Source organism: Mobula birostris, chromosome 4, assembly GCF_030028105.1.
Source record: "Mobula birostris isolate sMobBir1 chromosome 4, sMobBir1.hap1, whole genome shotgun sequence".
NCBI lineage: Eukaryota > Metazoa > Chordata > Chondrichthyes > Myliobatiformes > Myliobatidae > Mobula > Mobula birostris.
This window is the reverse complement of record NC_092373.1, coordinates 133522619-133543075: the sequence shown is the minus strand read 5'-3', so window position 1 is coordinate 133543075 and position 20457 is coordinate 133522619. Positions and strand designations below refer to the sequence as shown.

At 40.5% G+C, this 20457-nt stretch overlaps 1 protein-coding gene across 1 annotated transcript; it reads right to left on the bottom strand.

Moving 5' to 3' along the window:
* Positions 1-1223: 1223 nt before the first annotated feature.
* On the bottom strand, positions 1224-15078 carry rps3a (ribosomal protein S3A). Its single transcript, XM_072256052.1, has 6 exons — positions 14970-15078; positions 14019-14122; positions 13086-13273; positions 11803-12011; positions 5193-5302; positions 1224-1381 (listed from the first exon to the last, which is right to left on the bottom strand). The coding sequence occupies exons 1-6, from the start codon at positions 15029-15031 to the stop codon at positions 1257-1259; spliced, it is 798 nt and encodes a 265-aa protein (XP_072112153.1). The 5' UTR covers positions 15032-15078; the 3' UTR covers positions 1224-1256.
* Between the last annotated feature and the right edge of the window lie 5379 nt (positions 15079-20457).

Below are 20457 nucleotides of genomic sequence, written 5' to 3'. Positions count from 1 at the left end.
TAAAATGATTCTCTGGAAACACAAGAGTTAAGACACTTCAGGTATCTTCAAAATTGTCACCAGGATGCAAGGCAAAGTCAGCATTTGTTTCTCATCCCTAGTAAACTTAACTGACTCACTTCTGTTCTTATAGCAAAGGTGTTAGTTTGGAAATTGCCCAATGGCAACACAAGGTAATGCTATTGAGGCTGCCAGAGACAATCAAGTAATTCCCTTATTAATCAGATTAGAACTAGGTGATGCAAGAAACACAATGCAAGGAAGCACATTATGATAAAAGATCACAAGTTTGCATAAGTGACTATTTAAAAACTTAGTGTGCAGCAAGGCATTTGTGACAACCCAAATTTTCTGACTGAGAGGAATGCAACACTGAGCCACCAACCTAGCACAAAAAACTAATGACGCATGGCGTACCAAATAAAACATGATCTAGATGATATCATTCCAGTTTTGCTGGTAGTGGTTTAAAGCGTTTAGTGGCAGTGAATCTTGTAGCGCATGTTAGCATTAAGTCAAATGGTAACTGGTGCACAACTTTTAAGTCAAACTTCTAACTTTAGTCACAGCTATACCTAGGACGTCAAAACATCTGCCCTCTGCCTCATTTCTTGAAAAATCCATATTAAATTATGTAAGTAGAAACACCCTATTCTAATAGCAGTTAATTTATTAAAATAACTACCAATTTTTATAAATACTTTAATCTAGTTAGGGCGGGATATTTATCCAGTTGCTGCTGTAAGGTTTTCAGTTGTATTCTACACCAAGTGTGTAGAAGGAGGTACGCTCTTCTCCACCAGGTTCAGGAATATTTATTAATCTTCAACCATCATGCTTCCAAACCAACGTGAATAACAGTTTTTCCACTTATTATATAGGTTTTCTTTGTTCCACTAAGAATGCATGTGAGAAAATGAATCCCATATGGTGACACAAACTTAAATAATAAATTTACCTTGAACTAAGAAATGATTGATTGCTGATAACCACTAATCTTTGGTATTTGAACCTTTGTGAACTCAGCTTCACCAGACTTCCTTGGTCAAACAAGATCAGATTAATAGACCAGTGTCACAAACCTTTCCAGTATAGCTGAAAAAGGCTGGATAAGATGCAAATTCTAATGCAAATCTTAATACAAGTACTCCCCTTATGGTCCAGAATGACAACTTCGCCTATTTATTTAAGCCTTCAACTAGAAAACTAAACGAAACAATAAAGCCGTCATAAAAGAGATGTTTTATTATACATATTTAGACAGTTTCTTGGACAGGAGGTTCATATCCATCAGCTCGATCTACTTTAGCACCAGTCTCTTCACCTGATGGTTTGCTTGCACCACTTCCTCCTTCACCATGCAGCTCCATCAGTTTGCCCACTAGAACAAAAGAATTTCCATTAACCTTAATGAAACACCAGAACAACTCAGCAAATCATACAACAGAATAATTACAACATAGTACTTTGGCCAGAACATTGGTTGATCGAGCCTTAAAACTACAATCAGCTTTGCTTTGATCCAAGAATAATTTGAAACTGAATTTTGAACAATTAACACAGTTAATTGTCCCAAATCACAAACTTGTTGCATGTTATTTTACTCTGTTCATCCCAACTCTTCTCTCACTAACTGCAATATTGTCATTAAACCTTCCAACAAGGGCAGTACAGTTGATATTTTTTTCATAATCCCAAACGTCAAAAGAAATGCAAAAACAGCTCCCTGGCACCTTATTTTCCTGATTGATCTCACTTCTATTATCCTCAAGGCCTATTTCCACTTTGTCACCAGAGAAACCCAAACAATTTTCATGTCACATTTTCTTCTTCTGGCTGAACAACTCCTGAAGCCCGAAAGCTTGAAACTGCAATAAGCAAAACAATCCTGAACTGTCTTACTGCTACTTCTCACCAAATATGTGACAAAAATACTGCTTTCTGAACACAACACACACAAATGACGCTAGTTAGAACCTGTATGGCAACAACCTGCTGCTCCAATTAAGTGGCATAGTGTCCCAAATAAACAAAGGTTGGTACACGACAATAAACCAATTCCATTCTCACTGAACTAAGTCAATACCTGCTTAGATCAAACCCTCAGCAACTGCTGCTTTCGAGGAAATAGCTAATTTGTCAACATGTAGATTCTACAGTATCTTCACTGCACCTTTCCCCATGCTACTTTCAATTGGCATATTCTCCCCGTTGATCTTTGCCTCATCTGGGAACAAAGCTACTTTCAAATGCTTCCGATAAGTCTTCCTTTCCTCTCAAAGCTGGCTTCCCCTTCTTCATAGCCAAAGGTCCGTCAAATACATCTGTTCCATTTCCGGTACTTCTGCTGTCATCTGTTCTTCTCCCAAGCATTAATGAACTCCCTCCATCTTCAACTTCCACTCCAAGACCCCATCAAATGGATCTTCCTCTGTAATTTGATACCTCTAAACCAGGGGTTGGCAACCTTTTTGCCTCTGTGGGTCGGATCGCGTACTGATGAGAACACGGTGGGCCTAATAAATGCCATAAAAAAAACTTGAAATATGGGAATTATCCATTTAAAAACACCTAGTTATGTTTTGCCTCAAATTAATGAATAACGCATGCTAGAAAATCATTTGTGCTTAAGGTTGCCTACCCCTGCTCTAAACACATTTACCCCTCTTTCAAGACTGAACTGTCTTGGCTGCTCCTCCAACTATATTTCCATCTTCATGTGAGTCTCACTTTCTACTTTGCCGAACACCTTCAAATAGCCCACAAATGTGACCCCAACCTTTCAGCTGGCTCACCATTTCCCTTGCATCAACTTAACATTAATCCTCTACACTCAATTTTCAGTAAGTTTGTTCCAGAATTTTCATTTCACTTTTTTTTAAACCATTAAATAGTGGAGAATCACAGTCTAGAGTTGATAAGCATGAAGAAATTAACAATATAAAAATTAGTACTGAGAAAACAAAAGGCAATAAAATCCCCAGAACACGTTGACTTGGATCATAGGGTTTTGAAGGTGGCAGTTTCAGTGAGCGGATAAACTAGTTGCCATCTTTGAAACCAGAGAATTAGGATGGCTCCCACAGACTGGAAGGTAGCAAGTTAAATGTTATTATTTAAGAGAGTATGTGAAATCAAGAAACAATTGCCACCTCAGCCTATCATTTAGTAAGGAAAATAAGGAAATGGGCAGTTAACATGGATTCATGAAATAGAAAATAAATCTGCTGGGATTGTTTAAAGTTGTAAAGAGCAGAATAGCTAACAAGTAAAGTGTTCGCAATCTATATCAGTGATTGGATGAGAGGATCAAGAATCATGTATTCAAACATGCTGATGAAGCTAGGTTATAGTGAGGATCTAATTGATCTTCAGTAGGATATAGATAAAATGAATGGTCATTTTGTCTAAATGGGGTAGATTATGAGGAAAAACGTGAAGTCATCTGTTTGGTGCAAGAAATAGGAAGGCAAAGTATATTTTAAAAAAGGTGAGACAATAGAAGGCTCTCGTGTTCAGAAGGATCAGAGTGTACTGAAGAGTTTACTTGGAGGTTCATCAAGCATTTGGAAATACAATTAAATTAGGGTCAACAGAAGTTCACAAGTGAGTAGAGTGCACCAATTATATAGATCCCTGGTGAGACTATTTTGAATATTGTGCAAAGGTGTACCAACCCAATTTCTTGGCTGAATTAATTGTACAATAAATTAGCCAACTGGGCCCAGAGTTTGAAAGAATAAAAGGTGATCTGAATCTGCCCGAAATATTAATGGGGCTTGGCAACACAGATGCAGAGTAATGCTTCCCTATTCTGGAATACCCAGAGTGGGATTCAAAAGTTGTAAAACAAAAATGTAGTCAGCCATGTAGGACAGGTGAAAATAAATTACTTCACACTAAAAAAAAAAGTCCATGGAACTCACTACCCAAGAGGACCATGCCACCTCATACACTCAGTATATTTGAGATTGAAAGCTCCTCAAATTTTAGGAGAATCAGAACATACCAGATTAACGCAAGAAACTGGCACTGAGGTAGATCAGTCCTGTCTTGAACAGCAGGAATACATCTGTCCCTGCATTATTAACCCTTTTGACCACCTCAGACATTTCCAGATGAACTGATTTAATATTTACAATTCCAAGAACTTGCCAACTAAGATTGAAAAATCTTTTTGATTAAAGGGTACATAGTTACATACTGCACTTAAAGTATGCATTCATTAAAAAAAACATTGGATACCTTCTACTAAGCTTACTGCCTTGAGGATTCAGACAATTTCTCCGAAAATGGATTCCTATATTTTATTTAAAACTTATTAGGGTTATTAATTAGTTAAGTTAGCATTTCACTTGTATATTGACAGATTGATTACTTGAAACATGGCTAGCAAGATCTAAAATTGTGCACAAAACTTAGTAAGATATTGATAAAAGGTGGCTAAATATTTACAATTTTATTCTATAAGACTACGGGTCTAATCAAATCAAGATGTTATCATGTATTTGTAGCCTCTTTCAGGGTTCCAAGACTGAAATTTTATACTGCATTGTTAAGAACATTTAACCTCACCCTCAACTTTCCTACCATCCTCTGCCTTGCTGAAATCAATTAAAGCGTGGTGCTTGTAAATGGCACAGGGACAAACTGATGCCACCCTTAGTTAAACTATTAACTCCCTTGCAAAGTATCACACCCTGGTTTCTTACCACTCATTTTCACATCTACTAGCTACCCAATGTCTCAAGCACTGATGCTCCCTGCTGATCAGCAGCCCTTCAAGTCATTTAACCCCTTCCAGCTCCGCCCAATTATAGTCACTTCATGTTTGTTCTGCACTTAATAATCAAAAGAGCTTTAAAATCTAACAGGTATATGGAGGAATTTAAGGTGGGGGGTTATATGGGAGGCAGGGTTTGAGGGTCGGCACAACATTGTGGGTCCAAGGGCCTGTAATGTGCTGTACTATTCTATGTTCTATTATTGACCAGTTCAAATGGTTTTCATGCAGGACTGGAACCTTTAATAGATGGACACAAAACAAACTCCACATTGCTATAAATAACAAATCCTTAAATACCAATCAACATATTCTCGTTCTTGAATTTCAGCATTCACAGACTGACACTGCTATAATAAGAACAACACAAAGTTTCAAATGTGGAAAGGCATATAGAAGCAGAACTTACACTCAAATTTGGGCTTTTTCAACATCTTGACTTTCCGGACAAACACATCATGGAGCGGATAAATGGACTGGCAAGCTTTTTCAATATCCTTCCCGATGCTGTCTGGTATCCTAAAAAGTGAATGGTGGAATGATATGATTATAGGGGCTTGAATATTAATGTTAAGTTTCTCAAACTTTACCTCACAAAATCACTTCTTTCGCAGGGTCAGCCAAAAAGACTTTAGCAATTATACTCTCTATTAAAATACTTTGCTGGAGTAATGGTAGTATTCAAATAAAATTGGCCACTACACTTGGTCAAAAGTTGATGATCTACCATCACATATGATTTGCCAGAAATGAAAACACAAGTGAGAAAATAAGTGTCTAGTCAAAGGCCTGTTCTACAATCCAGTGAATCCCAAGGATAAAGGGATTCAGTTTGACAATTAAACTCAAAGCTCAGTGTCAGATGTGTAGAGTGAAGGCTGCATCCATCAAAACAGTCTGATTTAATCTCCCTGATATACTATGGAAATACTAATTTTAAAGACAACAAATCAAAGTTTTAAATGGCAGGAATACTTTTTTGGACCCCCATGACAGTGACAAAGCAAAGAAACAAAGAATGCATTATATGTCTGGTGCAGGAAGGTGTCACCGAAAAGGGAGTAACCATTTAAAGAACGAACCAGAATGCCTGAAAAAGTGCTGCCTTCGGAATGTCAAAAGAGTTGAACGTAATTTGACAGTGGTTTGCAGTCGTGTAGCACAGAAGCAGATCCTTTGGCTTATCATAGCTGCCAAATATGCAGCCCCCATCCATACTATAACCATTTACCAGTGTTTGGACTGTAGCCTTCTATGCCACAACGTAGAATTCTTGTGGATAGAGTTAAGAAACTGCAAGAGTAAAAAGACCCCGATAGGACTTTATACAGGCTCACAAGCAGTAGCTATGTTGTAGAATGTATATTTCAATATGCAGGTACATTGGGAAAGTCAAGTTGGTGATGGATCCGAAGAGGGGGAATTAGAATGCCTACCAGTTGTTTTTTTTTAAAAAGAGCATCTTGCGGTTGAGCTTACTAGAGGAAAGGAAATTCCCATTTGGGTGTTGTGTAATGAACCAGATTTGATTAGGGAGCTTAATATAAACGAACCCTTGGGAGGTAGTGATCATAACATGATAAAATACACCCGGCAGTTTAAGAAGGTAAAGTCAAGTGTATCAGTGGTGTAACTGTAATTACAGATGCACGAGAGGAGCTGGCCAAAGTTAATTGGCAGGGGACATGGTCGGAGCTTCTGAGAGCAATCATGGCTGAAATGGGAAGCCAAAAGATGGCATAAAAGGAAGAGAGGGTAAATAATACAGCAAAAATTAGCGGTAAGTTAAAGGATTGGGAAGCTTTTAAAAAACAAATGAAGGCAACAAAAAAAAAACGTTAGGAGAGAAAAGATTGAATATGAAGGTAAGCTAGCCAAAACTATCATGGGATACTAATGTTTTTTTTTCAGATATACAGTACAAAAGAGTATAAGGTGAGAGTGGAGAGGTAGTAATGGGGGACAAAGAAATGGCAGACGAACTAAGTACTTTGCGTCAGACTTTACTGCGGAAGACACCAGCAATATGCCAGAAACTCAAGAGTGTCATGGGGCAGAAGTGAGTGTAGTTGATACTAATAAGGTGGTGGTGGTTGGGAAGCTGAAAGGTTTGAAGATCCTGATGGACTACACCCTAGGGTTTTGAATACCTCTGGAGGACTGGAAAATTGCAAATATCACTCTACTCTCTAAGGGAAGGAAGCTAAAGGCAGGAAATCCTGACTTCAATGGCTGAGAAGATGTTGGAGTCCATTATTAAGGCTGAGGTTTCAGGGTACATGGTAAAATAGGCTAAAGTCAGTGTAATTTCCTTAAAAAGAAATCTGTTGGAATTCTTTGAGGAAATAACAGGATAGACAAAGGAGTCCATCGATGTTATTTACTTGGATTTTCTGAAGGCCTTAGACAAGGTGCTGCACATGAGGCTGCTCAGCAAGAGAAGAGCCCATGATATATTACACAAGAGATACTTGTGTGGATAGAAGATCAAAGGAGGCTGCGGTGTCAACTGGGATTCTTCAGGGGTCGGTACTGGGACTGCTCCTTTTTTATGTCAACAATTTGGATGATGGAAATGGATGACTTTGTAGCCACGTTTACAGATAATACAGAGATAGGTGGAGGGGGTTGGACATATCCGGAGAATGGGGAAAAAGTGGCAGATGAAATATAGTGTAAGGAAGTCCATGGTCATGCCTTTTGGTAGAAGGAATACAGGTGTAGACTATTTTCTAAAGAGGGAGAAAATTCAAAAAATATCAGAGATACAGAAGGACTTAGGAGTCCTTATGCAGGATTCCCCGATGGTTAACTTGCAGGTTGAGTTGGTGGTAAGGAAGGCAAATATTCGCATTCATTTCGAGAGGACTAGAATGTAAAAGCAAGAATGTGATGCTGAGGCTTTCTAAGCCATTGGTCAAATTGCACTTGAGAGTACTGTGCACAGTTTTGGGTCCCTTATCCTAGAAAGGGTGTGCTAGCATTGGAGAGGGTCCAGAGAAGGTTCACAAGACTGATATTGAGAATGCAAGGGTTACCATACCAGCAGCATTTGATGGCTCTGGTTAAGACTACTCCTGAAGCACCAATGTCTGATGTCAAGATGGAAGAAAAACAAGAGGAAGAAGAAACTGATTCAGAAACTGTAGAACTAAAACAAGAGGTTTACTGGTTTGCTGGAGTTGAAAAGAATGAGTGGAGATCTCAATGAAACCCATCAAACATCCAAAGGCCGGGACAGAGTAGATGTGGGAAGGATGTCTCCTATTGAGGGCGAGTCTAAGACCAGAGGGTATATCCTCAGAATAGACGGCCATTCATTTAGAATAGAGGTGGAAAAGGAATTTCTTTAGCCAGAGGGTGGTAAATCTGTGGAATTCATTGCCACAGACATCTGTGGAGGTCAGTCACTGAGTATATTTAAATCAGAGGTTGATAGGTTCTTGGTTAGTTAGTGTGTCAAAGAGTGGCCTAATTCTGCTCCTATGTTTTATGGTTTAATTGAAGTGCTTGTAAATATATAAATCTTTAAAATTCTCCTTCACCAACTCCCTAGACAATGCATTCCCAAATAAAACCACAACCCTGGAGAAAATTCCTCAAATCCCCTCTAAATCTTTGGCTCTAGTTTTAGACAGCCGATAGGTGAAAAGCTTATGATTAACCCTATGCATCTGATGATTCTGAATAGCCCAACCAGGGCCACCTTCAGCTTCCTCCACTGTAAGGAACGTAAATCCAGTCTCATTACCGAAACACTCCATTCAAGACAGTCTCCGATGAATCTCTGTTGCATACTCTCCAGTGCACTCACATTGTTTCCAATGTGGTGAGCAGAACTACACATGACAATAGAGTTGTGACCTGATAATTACTAAAACTATACCATAACCTCTCTGATCTTGCATTCTATACCTTCAACAGGTGGGGCAATGATTGCATATGCCTTCTTAACCACTTTCTAGTATCCTTTGGATATCTTCATCGCTACTCCTTAATAGTACCCATTTCAAATCTTCCAAAATATATCCTCGTGTTTAAGTGTGAGATGAATTCTGCAGATGCTGGAAATTCAAGCAACACACATCAAAGTTGCTGATGAACGCAACAGGCCAGACAGCATCTCTAGGAAGAGGTACAGTCGACATTTCAGGCCAAGACCCCTACACTTAGCAAGATTAAATCCAATCTGTCATTGCTCTGATCATTTTACCAACTAATTAATATCCTGCAGGCAAAGACTACGTCCTCATTACCAAAACCACCAACATCATGAATGCTGCAATGCCTGATCTGTTGAATATGGTTAGTGGAGTAGAAGGCAAGAAGAAGAAATCTTCTCATGAACAAAGGAAGTTGTGAAGACCAAAGTCCAGGAAATGGGACAAAATGTGACCAGTGACCTGGGGAACATGAGGTTTAAGGTAGGGGAAGAAATATTTAAGTGTTAGATTGAAATGTTGCATCTTTCTGAACATAAGATTTGGAGAAACACAGGCCCTGCAAGGGCATGGTGGGAGAAGGTACTATCAAAAGAACACTGAAAAGAGGGGCTAACAATAAATATCAGTAATTGATTGAAACTTATTCCCAAGAAATGACAAGCAACTTTTCAAAGGCAAGGTACAGGCAACATCAGAAACTGTAAAATGGACAAAATTAGGCACTTGTAAATAGCAGCACAAATCAAACCATTAGTGCCACAAAGAGAGACAAAAGTAGGAAGCCCAGAATGGTGAGAGTGGCAAAGGATGCAGTCTCCCACTTTGAACTAGGGAAAACTTGCATCACAGGTCTGCACAGGTTTGCATCACCATTTGCACAAACAGGTCTGCTCCAATCAAGAACAATCCAGCCTATTCCTGATGCAGACACTAATCTTTTGTAAGCACATATAGAAGTACTAGCAAAGCGTGATTAATTCCTCACCATCTCATCCCATTCCGGTTTGGTCGCCGGCTGCTCGGAGAGATTCGGCGAGGGGGGGGGTGAGCACCCAGCACTCGGTTGGGAACCGTGGTCAGGTGGTCGGCGACTTGGCCGACTCCCCCACCGGACTTAGTCTGGTGAGGAAGGTGTGAGGACACCCAGCAGGACTGAAAAATAGACCTGACAAAGGGCGGAAGAGCTCCTTGTGAGCCAACAGCCATCTTCCATGGAAGAGATTAAAGCCTCACCATGTATCTATGAATCGTATGCTATGCACTTAGTTAGAAGAGACATGATGAACTTGGGCGCTGCACTGTGTGCCTGGATCTGCCCAAGGCCTCTGCCTAAGGAAGGGCTGAGCTCGAAGAAGCAGCCGCGGCTGGAGGCCGATATGGCCTCGGGTTCGAGTTCGGCAGGCTGTGCCAAGGTGGCCAGCGAGAACAAACTGGAGGAGAGGCTGTACTTGGTGCTGCCGCAAGATCGAAGATGGAGGTGCACAGCTGCCAACCCCGGATTCGGGACGGCACCCACCCCATACAGTAGCAAGTTCCAGATCCATGCCGCCACGAGTGAAAATCATTTACCCTCATCCTCCACCATTTACTTTAAGTCTGTTGTCCATGTTGTTGACCACAACTTGAGGGGACATTGGCCCTTTCTATTCACTCTACCTGGGCCTTATGTGAAAAAAGTGAGTGAAGCCAAAGGTTCAAAATAAGCTCAGCCAGGCTTTAGTGGCCACTAAATGAAGAAAGGAAATTTAGAAGAAATGTCCATAATGAAAAAGCTTCAAATATGTACATGACTGAACCCAAGAATTTGAAAAATGGCAGAGATAAGGTCCATTGGCCACAATGTCAAAAGAATGGACCCACAAGATCAATGCCATGTGCACCCTTGAGGTGACAGAAAATATAAGATTTGGGAGAGAGCACTAGTGGAGGAAGTCTTACATTTCAGATATCTGTTTGCCTCTGAGGGTCACAAGTTCATGGACAGGTGACATTCAACATCAGTGACATTGACATTCTCCAAGTGCAGTAACTACTACTATGTCGACTCAGGCCTACGGGGCCTGAAGGCATGAAAGTGCAGTAAAATGTATTAATAGTTTAAATAAAAGATAGTAGCGTTCAGATTCAGCAGGTCTAAGGCCAAAGTGACAACAGTAACCAAAAACTTTTGAGTAATAACTAAAACAAAAATATGCTGGAGCCCAAGTGGTCTGAGGGAATGTTATACTTGAATTCAAATATTTAATGGGATAAACAGTCAGTCTAGGAATTGAAAAAAAGAACTGCCACATCTTGGAATAGAGAGCTTTTCAGCTAAAATCCTGTGTTGAGTGAAACTGCAGATTCTAAGCCTATACTATCCAGAATCTATAAACATAGTTAATAGGAGCAGGAGTTGGCCATCTGTCACGTCGAGCCTGCTCCGCCATTCGTAAGATCATGGCTGATCTGGCCACGGACTCATCTCTACCTACATACCTTTTCCTCATAACCCTTAATTCCTCTACAATGCAGAAATCTATCCAACCTTATCTAAAATTTATTTACCGCTTACTGCTTCACTGAGCAGCAAATTCCAGATTCACCACTCTCTGGGAAAACAGTTCCTCCTCATCTCTGTCCTAAATTTACTCCCCCAATCTTGAGGCAATGTCCGCTAGTTCTAGTCTCACCTACCAGTGGAAACAACTTTCCTGTCCCTACCTGGTCTGTCCCTTTCACAATTTTATATATTTCTATAAGATCTCCTCTCATCCTTCTGAATCCTAGGTGACTCAATCTAACTCACTCATCTGTGGAATCAACCTGGTGAAGCTCCTCTGCACCACCTCCAAAGCCAGTATATCCTTGAGGACAGCACACTTGCACCCATGATTCCAGTTAACCATCATCCACTCAAGGATTGTCTTCATTCTTAGCTCCTTGACCCATTTCATAAGTACATACAACCGCCTGTACATGGTTATTTTACTAGCACCTGCCACTTTGCACAAACTCACTTCAACTGTGCTTCAGTGAAATGCAAAATACTGGAGCGTTAAGAGAAATAAAAACGTAACAGTTCAGATTACTCACAACTTGTTGACTATCTCCTTGAGATCGTTGGTTTGAACTTCACGTGTCATAATTTCTACCATCTTCTTGCGGATTGTACGAACTTGCTGGTGCTGAGCATAGGAGGTTTTACGGATCTGGTTGTTGCGCTTCTTTGTAAAGCCTACACAAAAAAGGCGCAGAAGGTACCCGTCCGTAGTTTTGACATCAATATGGGCTTCAATCATAGTCTAAAACGAAAATCAGAGAAAAAAAACTGGTAAAACCATTATAATCACCAAGGAAAAATATTGTTCTATATACATGTGAAAACACACCAAAAGGTATGAAATAGAACCTGCAGAACCTCACGCTAAAATAAAAATAATGATGTCAAGGTAACCAGAAAAGACTTGCCAACACAACAGGAATAGCTTTACAGTTACTTTTCAATACAGCACCATGTAAACTTTCATCCAGTAGAGCAGACAGGGTTAATATCGGTCCCAAAACATTTTTGGTGTGGATGAGAATGAAAAATAGCAACTCAAGTTGTACCTCGGAATAATTTGCACCTACCAAAAACTGGATTATATCTTAAAGATATTCAAATATCTGAAGCAGCCTAACCATGCTCTGTGGCAGTGCAAGGCCGCTTAGAAAGACAGCAATGAAAGCACTAAAACATATGTTCAATCCCAACTTCCAATGCTGAGGGGAATTAGCACGTTTTCCCTGTGAGCACACGGGGTTTTATGGATGCTCTGGTCTCCTCCATACATCACAAATACGTGAGATCTGATAGTTTAATTGGCCATTGTATGTGACTGAGTAGAAGAGACTGGCGATTGGTGGGGGAGTTAATGGAAGTGAGATGAAAATAAAATTCAAGAGCTGGATTAGTGTAAAATAGATGCTGACTCTTTGAGCTGAAGGGCTGTGTTTCCCTCTATGAAAGAAATTAATGAAGTATTAGAAAACTGAGTACATTAAAAATGTTAAGGAACAAACCAAAGCCCATGCAGTTTCCTTACTAAAATAAGAACAGAAATTACTGTAACTGCTCAGCAGGTCAGGCTGCATTGTGGATCTTCCCACAGGAGTGGCCTAATGAGCTGATTTTCCAGCATTTAGATTTATAACATCTGCAGTTTTATTCTATACATTCCTAATATGACACCGTAATTGATGGGGATACCTATACTAAGAACCAATTTTGTTACCTTGGGTGCTTGGTAATTGGGTATTAACAAGTAAATTCACTCAGAATTATACAAAAGCAAAATTCACTACTCAAATCACGGACAACTGTTCAATAACTTTACCTGCCATTTTTTGACCATTGAGCACATCTTGTCACGTGTTAAGTCCATCCCATGAAAGTTGGTCAGGCAGTTTTTGCCCTGAACATCCTCAACGATCAGCTTAAATTTGCGGAAGGCCACTTCATCGTTCTGCAAGTCGGCAAGGCTCACCTCAAATACACGGCCCTTCAAGCCTTCTGAGGCAATTTCTGCATATTAAACAGAACATTACTTATGAGGAAAATCAAAAACTACACCAAGCTGACAATCATTTTTACTTATCTAATTTTCAATTAGGTATCAACAGGAACGTCAAAGGGCCTAAACGATATGCAAACACAAGGAAATCTGCAGATGCTGGAAATTCAGGCAACACACACAAAATGCTGGTGAACACAGCAGGCCAGGCAGCATCTATAGGGAGAGGTACAGTCGACATTTTGGGCCGAGACCCTTTGTCAGGACTAACTGAAAGAAGGGATAGTAAGAGATTTGAAAGTGGGAGGGGGAGGGGGAGGGGAGATCCAAAATGACAGAAGACAGGAGGGGTAGGGATGAAGCTAAGAGCTGGGAAGACGACTGTACCTCTTCCTATAGATGCTGCCTGGCCTGTTGCGTTCACCAGCATTTATTGTGTGTGGGGTTTTGTACAAGAAACCCAAGAGGTCTGACTCACAAATCAAAATGCCAATAGTCCATTTCACTCTGTAGATGTTACCCAACCTGCTGATTTCCTCCAGCATTTTGCCTGCTTTGTGCAAGATTTAAAATAGATTTTATGCATAAAGGCCAAGTACTGTTCGAACATAAAGCAGCCAACTAACTGCATTAACCTACTAGTACATTAGAAATAACAGTCTTTGCTTTTAAGCCTTACAATCGAAGTTTCAGCTTATGTTCTGATTAATTAATTAGCCAAAGCCAGGTAGAAGATGCATACTGGAGAACACTTACTAGTTCCCTGGGTCCTTGTGACCAAGGTTTTGCCCAGGTTCCTAATGTTAAACATTGCTGGAGCCTTGACATCATACCAGTCCTTTTTGGAGAAAGGGTCCACACTGTGGAAAGACATTCGAATAAGATTTCAGAAAAGTAACTGGTACAATCAGGTTACAATCTAGAGAGGAATGTGAAAATAGCATCTGTTGTTCAGCACCCAAATCACTAAGACTAATGCACTTGTAATACTGTTTACAGGGCCTAATATCCCTGTTCAAACATTACGATAGATGAGAATGCCTCAAAATTTCATCAGAATGATTCCTAGGTGTGTCAGATGAAGACTAGGCCTGTACTTATAAAGGCTCACAGAATGACCCTCATCGAAATGTGAAGAATTCCTATAAATAAATGTAATTAAACGTTTCCTGACTCAGTACTCAATACTAGTGATCAGACGCTCAAAAGAAGAGAGAAGTCCTTCAGGCCAGAGACCAGACCGAAGGACTGTAAATCTGGAATACCCCAAGACAGAGAGGTTTGTTTTGAAATTAAGAAAATCACGGTTTAGTGCAGGCAAAGGAAGACTGTTACGAAGATTTAGCCCCGAATTTCTTTAGTGACCGTGACCAACAACCAACTCCTGCTTCGATTTCTAACAGTCCACGTTCCTAGGGTGGAACATCGCCGCCTGGCTCCAAGGCAACAGAGGGAATCCCGGCTCCGAGTCCAAGAGCAGCCGAATTTGCACGCTCTGTGTGCTTTGCTCGGCCTCACTGCGGTTACAGACCCGCATGTCGCGGCTTCAAGCCAACGGCCCAGGCCCGGCGTCTCTCTCCCTTTCCCCGCCCGCCTTCATAATCCACTCAACATCTCCACCATCCTTCCCACTTTCTCCGATTTCACCCCAGCTCTGTGCAGAGAATAATCAGCGCGACGCCTGCGGCTCGCTTTCGGGCGGCTTACATCTTCTTCTTGGCTCCCTTTTTGCCTCCTTTGGTCAGCCGCTTATTTTTACCGACAGCCATGTCGCCCGGGAAGCTGGAAAAGGAAGAGGAGGCGATCCCGCGAGATCTAGTCACGGCGTGTACCGCCCTACGTCACAGGAAGGTGATGCGACCTCGAATGGGAGCCGGGTTGGGTGAGGGATAGCGGGGCATTCATTGCCACGCTGAGGCCGCACTGCAGTTTGTCCGGATACTTAGTACCCACTATGGATTAGGGAATATTCTCATCTAGAGTTTCTGCGGATACTGGAAATCTTGAGCAACATACATAACATGCTGCAGGAACTCAGCGACGTGCTGTGTTCCTCTTGCAGTTTCAATTTGCCCGGAGATTTGCAGCTGTACAGATGATGTCGTGTTTTATTGTCGTATTTCCTCTCCCAAGCTGTTTCCTTCCGTGTAGAACTCGGGGTGGAGGACACTGGCGGTGCACTAAATATCTAAGCTGTCTAACTTTTGATCCTACTTTTGCCACGACATTTTTACACCCGCCAATCTGTTAAATCAGATCCTTGGATACGTCGGCAGTGCAATAGGACAGCCATTTTTCAAGCAAGGGCTACTTTGGCTTGATGCCTGAAATACAAAAGCAACCTTCTATTGTTTATCCAAATTCCCGCGTCTGCACTCTTGTGCCACTTTAAACTTTATAGCCGCATTAACTCTTAATTTTAGGCATTGTTACTACTTAACCCAATCTTATCAATTAAAACAAAGCCTGCTTATGTGATACTCCTTGTACCAGAACGCAAAGAAGCATGAAATTATTTTTAAAAAATGCACATATATATGTAAGTAAACTTTTCAGGAGTAACAGATTTACAGATGTGCTTATTGACATACATGTGCACCCACCCACAGTTTGTAATCACTAGCTCCCTCACTTCCCATCCTCTTCACTGAGTGATTATCTGAAATTACTCAAAAGTGTGAACTCCAGAATATTGTGTAAAAAAAACTTAGTTGTCCTTGCAGCCTACATTGGGTTAGAGGATAACACAACAATGTAGGACAGAGGAATCTGAGTAGGGGTGGGGTGGACAATTAACAGATGACTGTCGTACATGGTCCTCCAGTCTACTTTTGCATTCTCCAGTGAAGAGGAAGCCACTGAATGAGCACCAAATGCAGTCTGACTAACTAGAGGTACTTCAGTAACTGCAGTTTCACATAGAGTATTGATAATGAGGAGAATATGCCATCTCACGTGGATGGGATATGAACAGTCTTTCATTACTAACATAAGATTCTTGTTGTAGCCAGACCAGAGTTTTACGATGGTTCACTGTAAACGCCTTGCTACTGAATTACATGCTTAAATTTATAAATCCCAGAATTTCAACCATTGGACCGATCACTTTCTGGACCTGACCAGCCATTTTGAAGTATTTATGCATATTTTCAGCTCAACTACTGCATACTCTTTTCAACAGTACCAACTAATCTACATCGTATCCCCTTCATTCTTTCTGCGAAGAGGTATCACTCTTCATTATTACATCTGTCATTTGTCTGCCCAATCTGCTTATCTATTCCCTCCCTCTTATAATATATTGCTACCATTGCTTTATATCACATCTCTAAGTCTGGTGATATCTGTACACTTTGAAATATTACTCTCTATGCCTTTTCCTGAGCTATTAATATATATAAAATGTGCTGGCGCATGACCAAGTGGTTAAGGCATTGGTCTAGTGATCTGAAGGTTGCTAGTTCAAGCCTCAGCTGAGGCAGCATGTTGTGTCCTTGAGCAAGGCACTTAACCACACATTGCTCTGCGACAACACCGGTGCCAAGCTGTAACGGCCCTAGTGCCCTTCCCTTGGGCAACATCGGTGGCATGGAGAGGGGAGACTTGCAGCATGGGCAACTGCCGGTCTTCCATACAACCTTGCCCAGGCCCGCACCCTGAAAACCTTCCAAGGCGTAAATCCATGGTCTCACGAGACTAACGGATGCCTATAAAAATATATATATATATTTAAAACTGACCCAGGGAACACTACTGCCTACTGTCCCCCAGTATGAGGACTTGCTATCAATACACTTTGCTTTCCACACTGAAGATTTTTATTTTATCCAGCCTGTCATCCATCCCTTTATTCCACAAGCCTCTTCTTCATCTAATATTATTTTAGCTGGCACTCAATGTACACCTTTTGAATTAAACATAACAAAACCAATTAGGTTAAAACTTAGCTATTACGTTATTAACTCTGACTGCCTTGTGTTTTTACTTTTTGAAAGCTTCCACCACCAAGGTTAAACTAGCTGTCATTATAGGTGTTGGGCATGTCCGTGTACCTTTAAAGCTGGTTTTCTGACACTTGGTGTATCTCAGGAAGGGAAAGCCCTCCTTCTCTATCATCACTTCTTTTAGGAATTTGAGATGCATTTGGGGCGGCACGGTAGCGTGGTGCTTAGCGCAATGCTCTACAGTTCCGGCAACTCAGGTTCATTTCCTGCCACTGCCTATAAGGAATTTGTGTATTCTCCCTGTGACCGTGTGGGTTTCCTCCGGGTGCTCCAGTTTCTTCCCACAGTCTAAAGACGCACCAGTTGGTAAGTTAATAGGTCATTGTAAATTGTCCCATGATCAGGCCAGGATTAAATTGGGGGATTACTGGGCGGCGTGGCTGAAAAGGCCAGAAGGGCCTATGTCCTGCTGTATCTCAATAAATAAATAACATCTGGACCTAGTGACTTATTTACTTTAATCATATCCAGTCTAAGTTGATGGTATTGGGAGAAATACAGAAATCGTTACCTTCAAGATCCTTTCTTTAACTTCCTCTCTAATACCTGAAAACATAACTGTGGGTTTTCAGTTCTCCTCTCGTGTTGATCATGTTTTACCTCACCTCCTTTCCTCCATGTACTACCTTCTTATCAATTTTCCCATCCTTTTTATCTACCAAGATTTCAGCAGCACCCTCCACGTTGGTTAAGACAAATATAAAACATTTGGGAGCAATGCAGTATATATAGTTAGTAGAGCTGCATTCCTCCACCTCCAAAATCCAGTTTCATCACTTACCACCTGTGCTGTCTACATTCTCTCTGTGTTTGCATGGTTTCCTCTCACGGGCAGATGAGAAATTTAAGTTAAGTTAATTAAATAAATCTGGAGGAGTGATGTTCATTGAACTATTAGATTTTAGTAGAACCTCATCCTTCTGCCAAAAGGGGATAACTACACTCACTTGCCCTTCGATTGAGGTGTTCCCGCAACCAATGATCTCACTTTAAGGACTCCTGTTATTTCATGTTCTCGTTACTTATTGCTATTTATTTATATTTGCATTTGCACAGTTTGTTGTCTTCTGCACTTTGGTTGATTTTTCGTTGATCCTGTTACAGTTACTACAGTATTCTATAGAATTGTTGGGTATGCCCACAAGAAAATGAACCTCAGGGTTGTATATGCTGACATATATGTACTTCGATAATAACATTTACTCTGAACTTCTTAAATGAACTTTGACCTAGAAGACAGGTGACAGGAAGGACCCCCCATTTGCCTGGATGAGTGCAGTTCTACCAACACACAAGAAGCTCAGCACCATCTGGAATAAAGCAGCCTACATGATTGGCTATCAGTCTAGCTCAGTTTCACCAAGGAACACCAATATTGCAATACTTACCATTCCACAAAACACACTACAGTTACCTCCCAAAGCTACTTCAAAATGTCTCTCAAATCTGCAACCTTTATCGTCTAGATAAGGGCTTCCCACCCTGGGGCACTCGGACCCCTTGCTTAGTGGTTTTGGTCCATGGCATAAAAAAGGTTGGGGTCCCCTGATCTAGATAGATACAGGCTTCAGAGTCAAAGGAGCACCAAAGTCAAAGTCAAGTTTATTGTCATATGCACAAGTACATGGATGCACAGTGCAAAGACGAACTTACTTGCAGCAGCATTGCAGGCATATTGCCTCATACAAGCAGAATTCCCAACAAGAACATAAATTAAATACAAGAACACAATTTACAAGAAAGAACACAATTAGAACAAAAAAGTAAAGTTCATTTTAGTGTAAAGTGACCAAAGTGGTCATAACGTTGCTAAACTGTAGTAATTACACTCCCAGCAAAATCACACAACATACTGATTTTGAAATAATTGTTATTTCTTTAACACTGGCTTAAAATCAAGGAATTCTCAACCCAGTGACACTTCACCAAAAAGACTGTAGCAGTTACGATCATTTTCTCAAGAACTATTAAGTAAGGACAAGAACCTCAAATCCCAAAAAATGACACTTTGCTTTAGTAACACTGTCTGTGAAGATTTTGCTCTTTTGAATTATATTATGTAAGGAAGAATATTTGTGTGTTGGAATTATCAAAACAGCATTTGCTGTTGTCAGTAGCCATTGTACAATTCCAAAATTAATGACCCTGTGGATAGCACAATGAATATTAGATCTGTTTACCCAATGCAGAACAATTTTCAAGATTGTGCACCATATGTGAGAAACAAAATGCTAATCACCTGTCGTCAAGGTAATACACTTAGATTATAATTCAACTATTAAATTTACTCTTCTTACAATTGCATTACCATCGTGTCATATTCACCCCTCATTAAATATATAAACAGATGTCTGAAATTGCAGAAGTAGCAGAGATAACCATGGTATAGGGAAATTAGGTTACTTAATCACATACAGTATAAGTGAAAAACAACTTGTCAGGCATGGCAATAGATTTCCCAGCATGATTATTATAAACAACAGAAGTTATTCCTATGAGTTTTAAATACAACTCAGAGGAATATTCAGCCTTGAGCTAATTAGTGAAAAGCGGTGTATGGCATCGCTTGGTGCCATTATTGAGACTAAAATATAATATTTATTGATCCCTGATGACCCACTTTCATAAATACAATAATTAAAGTAGAAACTGAGCCATCTCACATTAACAATTAAGATTTTCAATATCTTAAAGTCTTTATTCTCCTTTATACATGGAAGGTTAGATTAAAAAGGAGGGAAGGGAAGGATGTGTCAAGTGGAAATCAAAGTGTGAGGAGGATCAGGATGAGACGACATGAGTGGGGAGAAAAAACGGGGTGAAAAGAAGCAGGAGGGTGAGGAAGACTAAGGGAGGGAGGAGAAACTGAGTAGTGGGATGCAATTAACTTAAAATTTAATTCTTCTCAAACAATATTCAGTAGGATGCAATGTATCTGTTCTTACATGTGTCTGACTATGTTCAGACATAGTCAGGCACACTTCCCTTTGCACTGCTTGCTTGGGAGAAAACACTCCAGTGACAGAACACTGCTATCCTGTTGCTTACAGATCTACCGACCACTTCACTGGAAATCACAATATTTTGAAATATAATCTCATATTTTTCCAGCAGAAATATTTTGGCTACTGTTACATAATGAACGGTCAATGCAACCATCTCTTTAAGGATGCAGCTGACAAGCCTGTACT